We start from the raw sequence: 17,227 nt of genomic DNA on the forward strand, positions 1-17,227 counted from the left end.
ATATTCAAGTCAATTGAGTCAACATGTATACCAACAATTCTTACATGCTCGTTAATTTAGCATTATATGCTTCGATTATTCTCTTTTTTTTTTTTTTTTTTAATCAATTAAAATCTTAATAGATACAATATCTCAAGATTTAACAAAGGTTAACTAGAAATTAATAAAATTGGCAAAACCATCTACAACAGTAATTTATAACTGTAAACTGTAATCCTTAACAATATTTAACTTTCTTATATCTTAACTTTCATTTATGTCCTCTAGTAACTTTTCTTATATATTCCTGGGATTAAATTGACAGATATAGCCTTACTTCCACAACTTATATTCTCTCTCATTTTATTTGCATTGGATATAAAGGTCTCTTAAAACAGTTATAGGTTCAATAGGATCCTTTCAACTTAAATCTAGTATACCCATGTACACTTTTCAAAACTTTAATGCTCATACATTTAACAACAATCAATTGTCCTTTTGTTTTTTTTTCTTTTAACTACCTGTGCTTCTTACATTTGTATTCACTATAATACCATTATAATTAAAGAACAATGGCTCAGCTCGCAAACATTTTCTCAACAAATAATTCTCTATAACATGTAAAATTTACAACTTATTTATTTTTCATTCTACATATATGCTATTCATAAAGTAGTTTATTATCCATCAGTAAACCATATAAAAATCTCATAAATTACGCCAGTATCCATATTCATAAACCAGCTCGTCCATACTGACTATCCACGTCTCTCCCTATGGAAGTTTGCATCCAGTCTTTTCCAGCTGTGTCCTTTTTTTTTTTCTTATGTCATCTGCTTATCTTTTTTTCTGCTGTCCTACTTTTCTTTTGTCTGTCGTCTCTGCCATTTTCTTATATATATTCTTTGGCTATCACGGGTCTCTTGGCTTATAAATTTTTCATTTCATTATATGGCGTCATACAATCCAATCAATCACAATACTATTTAAATGTTAAATAGGCATTACTATATGTATTTATACCTGTACATATGATACAATCTTCTTTTGAATCATTGCTATTTATATTTTTTTTTTCTATAAATTATACTGATACTGTGTTTGTGAATCACTGTTCATCCCAACGGATACCAACATCTTACTTTCAATCTAAGTTACATTTGCAGTGATTAACTTGTGTTCACAAGATAATGAGGATTTTTCCTATTCTTCTTTTTTTTTTTTTTTTTTTACTTATATATTCCTGTCATAGCTATACCGAAATCACCATGCACTGTCCTCTACAGTACAGTAGACTCACAGAAGATAATTGGAAGTGTGGCACAGTATAGGAGTGCTATCTTCATAAAACTGACTAACTTCAGTCTCATCCTCTTTGGTAACAAAGTTATATTAAATAAAACAAACCACATGCTTATAAAGGCATAGCATAAAACACCAACAATCAGGAATTCTCATAAATATATAACGGTTGTATAGAATGGGAACGAATTTCCATGCATGGAAAGTTATGCAGCCTATTAATAACCACATTACCAAGGTCATCAGCAAAGTTTTCTAGAATATCCATATCTCTTTACTTTCCTAACAATCTTGTCTGTCTGTGTCTCATAATTTTCCTCTATAATAATTTTAAAGCTTATGTACTTTGAATATCTTAACATTGGCTCCCACAGAGACTATTTAATAATAACTAATTAATATACAGAAACTTCATTAGTCAAATCATAAAATATTTTATAATCCTGTAGTATACAAATACATAAAAGGTAAGTTACATAAACCATTTAAAAATAGTATCCAATTTTTTCTTTCTCCTCTATTTCACCATATCACAGTTTACATGTATTCACTTAATTCTCTCCCATCTGTCCATACCTATATACAACAAAAGAGTGCTATGCACTCATTTATTTCCATTTTCCTGCCATAATATCTGAATTATAAGGTTTATTATCCAAATTTCACAATTCTAGACCACACTGTTTGACACAATCCATGTGCTAACTTCAAGATGAGTTCATTATTAACTCATGAATGCTTTAAATCAGTTATTATCATCTTCTGATATACATTTATTTATATTAATATTCAATAATATATTCTATATATTCTATTTTTTTTTTTTATTATCTGTACTTCACAAATATATAATACAATTTGAATTTAAACAATTATGATTTCCTCCTTGGTTGACATTTCAATTCCAATATACATAGATTTAACAATGAATCTGTCCACTTTATAGTTTCTTAGTGCTGTCATTCTACAAATGACACTAAATAATAAGACTCAATGGATAACTTCTTCAGTTCATTAGCTTATGCAGTACACAAGATTGGACAATATAGCAATACATTGCAATATATTACAATAGTCTATTTTCATTATTGTGATAACAATTGTCTTATGTTGTACATATTCATATTATAAAATCATGACATTTTGTGCAATTTACTGTATGGAGAGTTATAACTCATCAAAAGGCAAATACTCTCACTGTTGCGACTCAATATATATATCCAAACATTCTGTATGTACACAAATATTAACTTATTTCCAAAAACTTTTATTCATATTCATAACACTAATAGTAAATTTAAAGACAAACTTGTTGCTCAAGTATTGTTTAGAAAATTCAACAGGTTTCTTGTACAATCAATAATAGAATCAAGAGCCAACAACATTAATTTCTGGCTTTACCAAAAGCTTTTCTTTAGGTTAAAAGACAACTTCATAAATTATAAAACTAAACTAAAGTCAACAGGTCTTTTGTACAATCAAGACCCAACAACATCCATTTCTGGCTTTACCAAAAGTCTTTCTTTAGGTTAAAAGACAACTTCATAGTTTACAAAACTGAACCATGTAAGAATAGTCTTACCTGTAATCTATCACTTTCTAACATGTCACATATTAATTGGGTGCTTATAAATTCCAACAATCACTTACTAAACATTGTCTCAAATGACAAATGTACATAGCTACAGGTACCTGCACAGGACCTTTAAGTACCTTTATTGATCAACAATGGCTGCTAAGGGCCATTCTAATGAATTTCAAGAGAAGCATCAAAGAAGTGAACCAATTGCTCAAACATATAATACATTCAATATGAGCATACATATAATATATAATTCCAGCATAATATGACACCTTTGAGGAATTGGATATCATCTCTAGGTGCTTTTTCAACACATTAATAATCAATATTATATGATTATGATAACCTTGAGGATCCTAATAGATCTCAATTGGATTTTATACTAATTAATAATTAAATAAGGAACTATTAATAATAATAGTTTACAGTTATTCGGTTTTTAACATTGGAGTTTACTACCAATTGTTAGCCATTGCTATATATATATATATACATTTATAAAATTCAAAACACAGCAAGAAATAAATATAATAATTGTACTATCAGAGTTAAGTACTATTTTCACTGAGAGCTTCACAGCTAATCATGAGATAGCATCTAAAATGTCTTTAATATGTAATATTATGAAATATAACATGTTATGTAGCTTGTATCAGTTTATGTCAACAATATACTATGTCTATCTATATTGATATGCTTTATTAATTCATTAATAAACACATATCAAAGCATCAACCAATATAATATATATATGACAGTATCTCAATTTGGGAATATAACCACAATCAAGACATATACCTGGACTATGCCTGTGATTGTCATTTATCTGAAATGGGATCATCAAACATATATGTATACCTATGTAAAGAAATAATAACAATTCTTCAATTCAATTCACGTAGAACAAACACACAAAACTGAACAGTAAGTTTGACTAATTTACTGTGAATTAGCAACAAACTCAGCAATACCATTTCACTGTTTATATGTATAACATGGTATGTGTTCTCATGTTCAACCTGTATGTCAACATAGTTAATAACTAACTGTTTAAAGTAACTGTTTCTAATCTGTTGATATCCTATCATACTCTATCATAGGCATTAATAACATAACAATAGTTACTCTGTATTTTAAACTAATTAGATATCCATGTTGTTTTATACTTAATGTATTCATAATACTTCTTTCTTAGGTATATTGTATACCTCAATATCGTTGTCATTACTCTCGCAAGTTATCGTACATACTAAATCTATTTAATATGTAGAAAGCAATTCATCCAAAAGTTCAATAAAACAAGTGAGAAACTGCGTTTAATGGTATGCGTGTTATTAACGTAAATTCACTTACCACAACTTCTAGTCAGAATTACCTTACAGTCGAATTTGTAGGCGGGATTGGTACCGCTTCTGAACTTTTAAAATCACTAGTATCCTGACGACTTAGGCGTAATGCCGGTTAGTCAAGGAGAGAAACACCTCAATGCCTACAATATTCACAATTATCTATCTCTTATTTGTTTTTATAATAATATCAACACTTTCGCTCCAAAACTCCCGCTGCCTCCGTTCAATCATCCGTCATCCACTTGTCAATGTCACATAGATTACTTTGGCTCTGGCCTCTGACGTTCCGTTTCAGGTTACATGATTATTGACTTTACCATTTTTAATTAATGGTGCGTCACACGATAGTTAACACATATAGTGATGGTCATATAACATCGTCGGTGGTCTAGTGGTTTAGCACACCGCTTTACTTCTGAAAGTCGCGGGTTCAATACCTCGCACGGTACAAATATTTGTATTCATAAGTATCATTGTATCGATCTGGGTGTTTTCTATGTATATTACGTATATATTTACAAAAAAGAGTATGTATTATATCAGTTGTCTAGTACCCTAGTACCCATAATGTAAGTTCTGCTTACAGTGGAACTAGATGGCGCTGTGTTAATTGTTTAGGAGTTATATAGTATAGCAATATTTTTATTGACATAGATGTAACTTATAAATAAGAGTACTGTATCTTGTATGCATCGTTCATGTGAGAGCGATGATATCGAGTCTTTGACCTTTGTGAGATATCGACCTCGAGGGCGACTATTTTTTAAGATGACGACATGTGCTCTGTATATATATTTCTAAAAAGAATATTGTTCCGTGACAGATTCGCTGACAAACATGTAACATAATGTCTGAGTATCTTAATGCAAATGAATTTTAAACTTATATATACATAACCGTAGGTCGGGATTTCTTTAACATTTTAATTCAAAATTTTAAGCTCTTATATCTCGATTCGAATTTGAACCTCTCGGCTAACTTGGTAGAATGCGATCTCTTAGTCTAAAGAATATTTTCTGAGGGGAGAAGATTGTTAGTAATGTGGACTATTGACCTCATTGCTGGAAATCATCATGATAAATTCCTGGTGAATTTGTCACGATCATAACTGTTCTGACCTCATGCTCATCTTATCATCCCCCATTGGTACCCCTAAAGTAAACCGTTAGCGCAGGCACACCAATCCATTATCATACATTAAAAAATTACTTTCTCAAACGTGGTTTCAAAATAGAATATATCTGCTAACCCCGAAAATTATCACGAGAAAAATGTATAAAATCTTATTACAATATGTCTACGAAAATAATAGCATAAAAAATCCTAACCACCACGAAACAAGATTCAATATTACTTAACTTATTTATTGATAGCAAATCTGACAAGAGCGTCTCTTTAAGTCCAGTAACTAGTATCCAAGTTGCATATAAGAGTTGCTAAGTTACTACCGCAGTGGAGAAAACCTAGTTAGACTAGGTCGATACGTTCATAGCCGCATTTGAAACCCGAGTTTCCTTTCCCCCGACACGCGTATATAACATACCTATCTGATACTATGTACATATATGGTTGTTTCTCTGTAAACTGGGCAACTCGTCCTAAGAGAGCTGTGTAGGCAACTTTTTTGTTTATTAATAAATCTTATATTGGGGAATAAATATTCTTCTATTTATGAAAAAAACACAGATGAACCAAAAATATTCCCATTAGTTTAGAAAATATTGAGCATTTTCTGAAAATTCTATACAAAGAAATGTGAACAGACATAAAAAAATACAATTATTATATCAAAATGTATAATTTGTGTATTATAATTAAACTTTAGAGCTTAAGAATCAAGTGATAACCTTGAGAAAAATCTATACATATGGATAAAATTGGAGTGTCTATTTGTAACATTGAAATAACCGTTCTTTACTACATGCATATAGATATAAATACGGTACATACACCAAAATAACATTATTTACAATTTTTGTCTGTCTGTCTGTCTGTTTGTTCTGGCTAATCTCTGAAATGGCTGGGCCGATTTTGACGGGACTTTTATTGGCGGGTAGCTGGTATAATAAGGAGTAACATAGGCTACTTTTATTTTAGAAAATTCTGAAATTAACTTTTTTGTTCATTTTTGGACGAGTACAGCTAGTAAAAATAAAACTTAACTATATAATATTGCATACAGACTCAAACTTCAGCACTGAAATCTTAATAGTGACTTGTTTATGTATATATACATATACAGTAAAACGTTGTGTATTTTAAGTCACGTACTGTTTATTATTAATAGACTTAAATGTTACCATTTTGTATATTTCTAAGTAAATGCTGATTCAACAAATGAGTATATGAGTCAAAAAGTATTCATGCACGAGATTTCACTATATGTTGGATATATTCAAATTCAAAATATCTTTATTCATGTAGGTCTATTACTAATCAGTGTTCGTAACCTGAACCTGACCTATCGCGTGGATGGAGTAGACCATTGGTTTCCAAATATGCGTACCACTTCAAAAAAGACCTGCGTACCTCTTATTAGTATTATTAGTATAACAATCACACTAATATAAATGTGAAAGGTTGTGAGTGGGTGTGTACATTTGTTTTACTGATAATAAATGTTGACGCAACTTCACGTACCCCTGGGGGTACGCGTACCACAATATATCGCGTTGCTCATTGAAGTTTCGCTTCTAATATGCATTCCAGAACAAATTCCTTTTTTATGTTATTATTATTGTTGCGTCAAGACAAGTCAATGAAATTCTATTCTAAACGTGAAATCATGACAGCATGAAATGCCGTCACCCAGCTATGCCGTAGGCCTTGGCTCTCGACACCATACTGGTTACAGTATGATCTAATATATATTTTGCATTTTCTTAATTACCAAGAACTCGTCATCGTCTGGTATACGATTTAAGGAGTAGGCAGGGACTAGACATTTTTTCTGGCTTCGTCACAGTCGGGCCAACACGATGAATGCTGGTAGCTCAGACATCTAGTTATTGTGTGCGATCGATCTCGTCATACGGACGCGGCGCGCCGCTGTGTCCGCGACCCATATTACTACTAATTATGCCAAGTGTTATGTCATCGAGCTATATCGATATTAGACTACTAGCTGACCCTACAAACGTTGTTTTGCAATATATACAAAAATCACTATTAAAAAAACTATGGATTGATGTTATAGATTGTGCGGTGCGATGAATCGAACCCGCGACCATCGGTAAAGCGGTCTGCTAAACCGCTAGACCACCGAAGCCGTCAAACCATTATTAAGCATAAAGCCATTATTATTATATATTTATATTCTACGTAGGGAAAATTCTGAAGTAATTACATTTGATTGTGGTATATGTGAATATAATACTAAATGAATAATCCATCTATTCAATTTGTATGTTTGTGAGATTTAATGAAAAATTCTTCACAAACGATTATAATAAATAAATAAATAATTATTATACAATAAATATAAGAATAATAATAATCATTACATAGTATAAAACAAAGTCGTTATCGCTGTCTATTCGTCCCTATGTATGCGCTTAAATCTTTAAAACTACGCAACGGATTTTGAAGCGGTTTTTTTAATAGATAGAGTGATTCATGAGGAAGGTTTATATATATAATGCGTGTACATCCGTGCGAAGCCTGGGCGAGTAGTTAGTAATAAAATAAACTTCTTTAAAATATATAATCAGAACCTTCTTAGTGAGAGACCAAATCATCGTTTAACTGTATTTAACGTATGTTTACTATAATAAAACAGTTAGTCACTGTAATGTAATTAACATCTTAATGCAAATAATGTTGTATGTACACAGTGTAATGAAAATTAATTAAAATATAATTCATATTACTACTGTACATGTGAAAGTAACTTTACAGTTAAGTTATTGGACCGATTTGAATGATATTTGGCAGAAAAATAGGCTGAAGTTTATATCTGTATAGAGTTACAGTAATATTTAGCCCTGCTATCAAGTAACTTGATTTGTAAGTTCTGATCCAATTAGATACCAGAGATATGGTAGTGAAGTTCCAAGATAGCGAGGCAGAATACCTTACTCCTTATGAATGGCAATTGCAGATGTAACAGAGGTCACAAGGTGTTTTTTTTTTAAATAACCGTGGTGCTCTATATGCAGTGTTGGGGCATTCTGTATAAACAGTTGATGCATGGTAACAAATGCTGATTCGTCACAATATGTAAGGTAAAGATATTTGGAATGAAATTTTATCCAAACTTACTTAGGTGCCGGCTCTCCTTCCGCTTCACATTCTATGATGAAGGGCTTGTCCACCTCTCCTGGTAGCGCCACTTGGAATAGCAGTTCTTCCTGAGTTGGTTGCTTTACTATCTTGGGTGGTGAAGTCACTGTTGGAAACAAACATAACATGTCTTATGTTTACCCATAGAGAAACCAGTTTTTACCCATAACATTGTTCAAGTTACATTAATTATATTGATTAACCAGATATGGGCCGGCATTGTGTACATAACAAACCTGATGTGTTAGGCGTCCATAGGCTATGGTAACCATTTACCATCAGAGGGGCCGTATGCTTATTTACCACTATAGTAGCATATAAAAAAAATTAATAGCTTATAGCAAAGTTTTATACCAATTACATGAATGTTTCAGTAATGCATAAAATCAATTTGAATGGGCCACAATAGGTCATCTCAACATCTCTATCTCTATCACTTGTTAATATATTTAACACTGTGTTAAGAATAAAATATCACAAATAAATAAAAGAAAATATTATCTCACTTAATATTTAAATTACTCAAATAATCAATTGTATTTTAATATTTTCTCTATAATAATATAATATTTTTAATATTTTCCATTTACTGATATATTTGTGTGTTAAGTATAAAATGTGATTTTTATCCTCAACAAACTTTTAAATATATACTTAAGTAAGTGGAAATTATTTCATAAATTAATATTAAAATTACTCAATTGTATTCTATTATTTTTGTGTAATAATATTTTTAATATTTTCCTTTTGCTGATTTATTTAAATGTGTGTTAAGCATAAACATCACAAATAAATAATAGATATTAAAATAACTTAATTGCAATATTCAACAATAAAACACAATACTTTTACAATAGTCATTGTTTGGCGATTATTGCCAGCAAAGATAATTCTATCAGCCCCTATCCAAGCCGAGATATCATTTATGTACAGATTGCCTTGAATGTAGTATAATGATGTAGGTTGACTTTAGAATTGTCTCTCACATTTAATCATCACTGACATATAACAGCTAATATTGTCAATATCTATAACCGTCTAAATATCCTTATTTCCTTACTAATATTATAAATGCGAAAGTAACTCTGTCTGTCTGTCTGTCTCACCGTCACGCCAAAACCACTGGACCGATTTAAATGAAATTTAATACACAGATATTCTAGACCCTGACAAAGGATATAGACTATTTTTTAATGCGAAAAAAGGTTGAAAGGGGAGATGAAAGGTTATATGGAAGTATCGTCATTTTACGCGGACGAATGCGCGGGCACAGCAAGTATATTATATATATGTATTTATAATCTAAAGTTATTACAAATCCACACACTCCAATTACTAAACTAGTCATACTAAATTAGAATTAGTCAGTAAAAATAACCATATTATGATTCATATTTTGGTGAACAATATTGGTCTTTATTTAATTTAATAAAGACCAATATTGTTCACCAAAATATGAATCATCATCTGATTCTTCCTTATCCCATTTATTTGAGGTTGGTATAATATGTTTATCTCTTCCATTCATCCTTGTTTGCAGTCATCTCATTATTTCCTCCTTTTCATACCAGATCATCTTTCACACAGTCCATCCATCTCTTTTTAAGCCTTCATCTGCCTTTATAATTATCTACAGTCATAAAACACCTTCCTTAAAATATTACCATTCACCAAAAAATTAATGGGGACCTATAAATCTTACACTTACCTACAATACACAGTACTTATACAAATAAATAATTCATTCATTCATAATTTAAGAGCTACACTCAAGAGGGGTGGAGCTCTAATAAAAAAAAAATTAAAAATTATAAATATATTTACTTCTTTAAAGGAATGCTTTAAAAAAAATCTGGTATATTTATTATTTGTTTAATTAACCTGTGGCGATTTGTTGTTTTTGAAATTAAGCAAGATAGTAAAAGCTGCATGTTCATAATTATATTTGGTATTCAGAGTCATGAAATGAACATATTTTTATTTATCAATATTTAGGATGTGCAATAACACTGAATCAAGTTTACACATATATTTCAAGTGATAAATATTTGCAATTTATAAGATTATCTTGAAGAAATCACTGCAGGAACCCCAAATAATGAGATAAAGGCGAGGTCATGGTGATGACCAGTTGTTTAACTTGGCCATTATCATCAAAATAAAATAAACAATACACCAATCAATTCATAACTTCTTTTTATATTTTTTTTGTATATATTTATTTTGGGATTTTTGTTTCCAAACATGTCAAGGCCATTATATAAAACCTAATCATAACAAATCTTAAAAATATTAGTATTTTTAAGATTTGTTATGATTAGGTTATGATAATGTTTAGACATTATTATGACTATAATAAATGTACAGAGTATAATATTGTGTGTTACCCTATTATTACTTTATTTAAATTTTATTTTCCATATAATAACAATTTTTAATATATATTTGAAGTATGCTTAATTTATTTTTTATATATTTTATTTATTTATTTAATTCAGGCTATTTGGCCCATATTATACATACCTTAGAGACTAACATATATAAGAAATAGTAATAAAAAGTAAACATAAAATTGTCTCTATGGTCACGGCACTGACGAAGGCAATCTCCCACGGTCCATGTATGTTGGTAAAAGCCTTATAATGTTTTTATATTTGAATGGATTTTGATAATCCTTTTTCTACTTATAAGGTGGTATTTCTTGTAAGGTTTCTTATATATTGTTGATTAAATAGAAATATGTCATTTTTCAAAATTAGAAGTTAGAATTGCCTTCTTTTATATATAAGTAAATTAAATTAACCACACCGTCTTAATCATTATCTAAATACTTTTAAAATAATATATATTACTTCTGTGTAAATTTAAAACTTTAAAGTATTAAAATTAAAAACTTTAAACTTTAAAAACTAATTTATTTAAATTTAGAAACATTAAATGATTGTTTTGTAAAAATTTTTTTTTTTAATATTAAATAATTTTTTTTGAATACTGCCATATTTCTATTTAGCCGATGATATATATTTTTTTAATATATGACCAGTAATAAGATTTTTGCATATTGATGTGATTAAAGTATATTTTGGACTAAGTCTATTCTCAGTACATGAAATAGTCATATTAAACCATATAACAAATAAGCTTAGTGTGATCCAATTATTATTTTATATAGTATTTCAGGCATCAACCTCACAAAATTAGTTATCACTATTGAAGAACTTTGCAGCATTCATTTATTATTGTTAACATATCATAGGAGTCTGTAATATGCCAACATGAATAATTATTTTGAATTTAAATTTGATAATGTCCCAGAAATGAGGTGTGTGGTAGACACATCATTTCTGGGCCCTTTTCAATGTTCATACAAGACCACAGAACTCATTTTTCATATGTTAACATGTATTTTCTTGTTTAATTAAAAGATACATTTTCCAAAAATAATATCATATAACATAGACTCAAATATACAGCAAAATTGAAGGATTTTGGCATTACTATTTAGAACTTAAATAATATATAATAGTTATTTTTCAAAATTCTACAACACATTTACAATGAAAATTTAACTTGTAAGAATAGTCAAGATATTGCGCCACAGCTTTTTCTTACAAGAAATGTAGATTTTACAAGATTCTGAATTTTGAGTAAATAATACAAACTCCCATACAGACTAGAGTATCTGTGCACAGAATGTCTACATTATCATTAGAGTATTTTAATAATTTAATTCAAGAACTCCACCAAGCCGGTAGTATGGGGGGGTTGGGCATTTAGGGGGGGAACGGCGGAATTCCGATCAAAGTTATTATTTATTCTAACTAGTTATGAATAATGTATGAAATCAATATTAATAGTTGCCATTCATAAAACATGCTTAAGGTCGGTAATAAATATAATAAAACCTATTTACAACAATTAGAAAGTAAATAATACTCACATAGAGCGGTCGCTTGGTATACAACCGCTAGGATGCCTATAACTCTAAATGTATCCATATTGCTGACAGTCTCCTGCCTGGTAGATCTAACAAGAAACGAAATAAACCAACTTTATTAACTGAACTATACGAAAAACATTTCTCCGGCACACATGTCCGCGGCACTTGATGACCTAATCCGAATAAAAAGCGGCCCACAATGACAACACCCACTAAAAATAGTATGTTATAAATCACTAAATTGCTCTCCTCTTATAACACAAAAACTTGTTTAATGGATGAATAAACTACAACAAAACCTAAAACCATTTATAATTATTTCCACTTGTATGAAAATAACGCTACATTACCGCACAAACACACTATTCGTTAAACTGGACGGTAAATCAATAATTGAATTCCATTTAGTGCTGTAATGCCATTCCTATATTTTAATTGGTAGCTTAAATTTTTAATACATCACTTTAAATTACCTATATTCTTATTTATAATTAAAACATCGCGATAAAACGAAATAAAATAATAAAATCCACGAGTCTATAGGCGGGGCCTCAATTTCGGTGTCGTTCGTTCGTTCAACAATTGACGCAGTAATACCATATTGAAATTACAGATCTTGCTATAGTTGTAGTAGTACCGTGCCAAATAAAATTAAAGTTTGTCAAAAACTTCATAAAGTATATTACAATTTCATATGTTTCATTATAATTAATTTGTAATGTTATTGCATTTTTTTACATTTGCATTGGTACACTAAAGAAATAACGGCTTATTATTATAGCACTTTTATATTTAAGTAATAGATATTAATAAATAACCTTGTTGTTAAATCAAATTTTAATTACAACTATTTAATTTGGTAAATATGAAACCCATTCAATGATCTATTTAAAATGCCAAATTACAATTAAATATCTGTAGCTACATTAATTTGTTTGACGCAAAATTTAGAAGCAATATACAAAATCTTTAAAGCTATCAGACAACAAGTAAATAGCAATGTAATAATTTTTTTTTTAATATATCGACAGCTAGTAACGACATGCACAATTATTATATTAATAAAAAATATTCCTTTAATATAAAGGGCTATATTAAAGGAATACTTTTTATTATTGCATTATAGATATATACATATCTGGTTATTATAAATTTGGTTTTCAACAAAGTAAAAGACTAGCGTCTATTAAATGTACTTAATATAGTAAGTCAACTGTTAAAATAGAGTCATTAATTAAATAATCTGAGTTTGTAAAAACATTAACAAAATATGCCAAAAAAGCTTGAACCTACCACACATGGTTACACTGAATTGACGGTTCAGTGACTGGCGTTCATAGACATTCGTTGTATGATTGGATCGGCCATGAACATATTTGTTTCACTCTAATATTAGCAAATATATATTTTCTTTCCATTCTGACAGTCACCATAGACAATTTTTTTTTAAATAGTATAACTGTCTACAAAAGATATACTGAATCTGAAATCTTTTTGTAATTGATTATTAAGGACTTGCAATCCCGTAAAGAATGACGTAGGGATCGGACATTCTTCGTAAAAAATCTACTATTTGTGATGGCATAATCACCGATTACATAGAAATGGATGTAGAACTAAATAATAATCGAGATTTCAATAATAGATTGCTTTCCATCTACTCCAATTTTGAGATCAATAAAATTGTCGTTTGGATGTTCTTGTTTGTATTAGGTAAAAATAATATACATTAAAAAAATCGATTATTCACTTTTTACCACTTTTTTGTATTAAAATTAATATAAGCTGAATTTTTTTTTTTGTTTATATTTTGATATATATTGATAGTTTGACTTAGTTTTCTTTATACTCACCTTTGTTTTGTACAGTGCTAGAGACCGGACGCATATTGGCTTCCTAGTATTAAAGTAAAATATAAATGTACAAGTGATTAGGGTTCATTGTCAGTGATAGGATTGTCTTATTATAATAAAAATAATCGGTTGTTCCACAATAGATTATTTTTCACATCCCTAGAACTGTTTTTGCCTATAAAGTTGGGTTCATGCCAAAGAGTAAAATAATTATCTATACCAGACGGATTAACCGACTGGTATAGATACTTATAAAGGATTATATAACCTTGAAGTCCCATTGGCCAGAAGGGCGCGGCCGTCTTATTTTCAATGGGTGATAATGGAAAGGCCCTTGCGCCTCTGCCAACAGTATTCGCTGGAGTTGTTGTTTAAATACACATTTTCCGTTGCAATGCATTAAAAAAGAGCTCCTTCAGGAAGAGAAGAGGACCGTTAGAGATTAAGACTAACGGCCATTGTGACCTGTCAGCTAGAACTTGCTGCGGTCCCTCTAGAAACCACGTTAAGCGTACCTTAGCCCATTAACGCAGTCACAGTACCATTCCATCATTGATAAAAAAATCTCTACTTCCCAATCATCCCAATAAAAGTGATATCTTCACGTGATAAAGTAACAAACAGACAATTTACATTGAAATGTACAGATAATATAATATATTAGTATAATAAAAATATTATTTTTTAAATACAATAAAAAAAAAGGAACTTCGGCATAAGAGGCAGAATATTCACATTCAAACCACAGATAACAAATTGTTCAAACTTTACTAGAAACAGAATGATACTTTCTGCTAGAAACTTTTTAGTTAATTTTGAATATTGTAATATTAAGAATGCCAAAAATAGTACTATACTATATTGTCATACATAATGTATGGTAATTATAACCGCGTAATGTAATATTTTATTTGTTAGGCAGGTGTGGGTTTATTTTATTCTATATGCAAAAATAACGTTGAAATTTATAGTACCCGGTTAAGAATCACATGTATTTTTTGTGCTATACCAAATAGGTAAATCATACTTCATTATGTTTAATAATATCACTGTACAATTCACACAACGCCATCTAGTCCCAAGCTAAGTAGAGTTTGTGTTATGGGCAATTGATACAGATACATAAATAATTTTTTTTGTAAATTAATTCATAATATACATAGACAATAGCCAGTACAATACAATCATACTCAGAATACAGAGACTAAAAATATTTGCTTCGTGCGAGGAATAGAACCTGCGACCATTGGGAGTACCTAAGTATTTCTTATTTTTAGCATTTATCTGCGACCTCGTCTGAAATAATTTTCACCCCCTTCAGCATTATTCTCTGAGCTAAAAGATAATGTATTTCGTCTTAGCCCTATAGTTTATCTTCAAGTCGAATTTTAATTATTATTTTAGTAGTTTACGACGTCAAAAAGTACTAAAAAACAAGTATAATTTCATAATAATAGTATGAATAGGAATTATAATATTAATAATATAATTGGTAACGAGGTACTACTGGAACAAATATAGTCTGACCCATGCCAAAAGAGTACGAAAGATTCATTAAGCACTGTTAAACACTTTTGCACAGCATACAACTTGAATTATAAATATTTGACTGAAATCCTTCAATTTTCTATTCAGCCAATATTCATTTATTCTTAAGCGCCACGACGTATATTATAATTAATATTTACTCTATTTTTTTTCTGGCAGATAACATGCAGGACTCACGATTAAAAATCGGTTACAACTACTGCGCAAGCAAATTACCTAAAGAGTTGATAGAGTCGAAAAAGTCGTGGAAATCTGTTGTAAATCTAGCTAAGAATAAGGACGTATTAAATGCAGAACGTAGCAAGTCTGGTCCGAATGTTACTAATAAAACAAAGAGCAAATTTAATGATTATTATAAACGTTATGACCACGATGAGGTACCTGTCAAAGATTATGCTAATTTGAACGAAAATTTTGCAAATGATTTAGAGATTGGAGACAATGACAGAGCCTCGCTGACAAATTCAGAACTAGAGAGAATAGAAAAGAAAGTTTATAATAATATATCACAAGAGCTGCAAACGAATGAGCGCTCAATAAGTACTCTTGAATCTAATATAAAACTAATTAGAGCAACTGTCCAGGAAATTTTCGATAACTTTAATACAAACATGCGCGATTTTGAACTCTACAAAAAGAAATTCCATGAGATTTTAGCAAAAAACCAGGCTGAGCAAATAGGCGATATGAAGGAATTTTTAAAAGATATTATACATCATATTATGTCTTCTGAATCCTCTCTATCGCCTGAAAATAATAAATTAGATATTAAAAATCAAGGAAATTGCAATGATGGAACTGGTGAAATAATTTTAACTTCAAAGAAAAATGGAAGTCTTTTAGAAAGTCTACATTCTGTTGTGGAGGCTTATAAAAACGAGAATTATCTTACCGATTCAACCCTTGATGAAAATAGTTCGAAAATAAAGACTTGCACAAAAAAAGAAATTTTCAATATCTACTTATTAAGTGGTATGCCATTTGTGCAAATCAAAATGAATGACCGTAATCTCCTATCCGAAATTAATATCAAAGATCCTACGGCTACGCTAGAAAACTCAGATAGTCACATAGCATCTGCCGAAAACTTGAAAAGACTAGCGGCCAAAAAAATTGAGTTAGAGCAATATGTTAAACAACAGCAGGATCTACCAGAACGGGAAATACCCGTAAAAGTTTCATTTGCTAAGAACAATATTCATATGAATGAAGATTTTACTCACGACAAAGATTTGGAAGACAATAAATCGTTCATGGCTAAAATTTGTAGTTACATTTGTAAGAAATTCCGTAAGAACTCATTTGTTTGACTTACTTGTTAAATGTACTGAAATTTTATGTAAAATACACAAGTTATTAATAATAATTACTTTATTATGGACTAGACAGATAA

The 17,227-nt window shown here is 30.0% G+C and overlaps 2 protein-coding genes across 4 annotated transcripts in view; one reads left to right on the forward strand and one right to left on the reverse strand.

The window, feature by feature from the left end:
• Nucleotides 1–13,007, reverse strand: part of LOC131841182 (neuroglian-like) — a 67,760-nt gene extending 54,753 nt beyond the window's left edge. For both annotated transcript variants that reach the window (XR_009357441.1, XM_059189448.1), the window contains exons 1-3: nt 12,907–13,007; nt 12,434–12,519; nt 8,473–8,599 (exon numbers count right to left, since the gene is read on the reverse strand). Coding sequence is in view for 1 of the 2 variants with exons in the window: in XM_059189448.1 (XP_059045431.1) it covers nt 8,473–8,599; nt 12,434–12,491 (185 nt within the window). In the remaining variant the exon portion in view is untranslated. The remainder of the gene's footprint in view (nt 1–8,472; nt 8,600–12,433; nt 12,520–12,906) is intronic.
• Nucleotides 13,008–14,265: 1,258 nt separating this feature from the next.
• LOC131841193 (uncharacterized) lies at nt 14,266–17,181 on the forward strand. Of its 2 annotated transcripts, XM_059189458.1 has the most exons (3): nt 14,293–14,340; nt 15,205–15,302; nt 15,994–17,181. In XM_059189458.1, the coding sequence occupies exon 3, from the start codon at nt 15,999–16,001 to the stop codon at nt 17,142–17,144; it is 1,146 nt and encodes a 381-aa protein (XP_059045441.1). In that variant the 5' UTR covers nt 14,293–14,340; nt 15,205–15,302; nt 15,994–15,998; the 3' UTR covers nt 17,145–17,181. The 2 variants fall into 2 exon arrangements, with proteins under 2 accessions (XP_059045442.1, XP_059045441.1); XM_059189459.1 differs by lacking the exon at nt 15,205–15,302 and having other exon boundaries at nt 14,266–14,340.
• Nucleotides 17,182–17,227: the final 46 nt, after the last annotated feature.

Source organism: Achroia grisella, unplaced genomic scaffold (assembly GCF_030625045.1).
Source record: "Achroia grisella isolate CSIRO2021 unplaced genomic scaffold, CSIRO_AGI_Agris_v1 utg1574, whole genome shotgun sequence".
Taxonomy (NCBI): Eukaryota; Metazoa; Arthropoda; class Insecta; order Lepidoptera; family Pyralidae; genus Achroia; species Achroia grisella.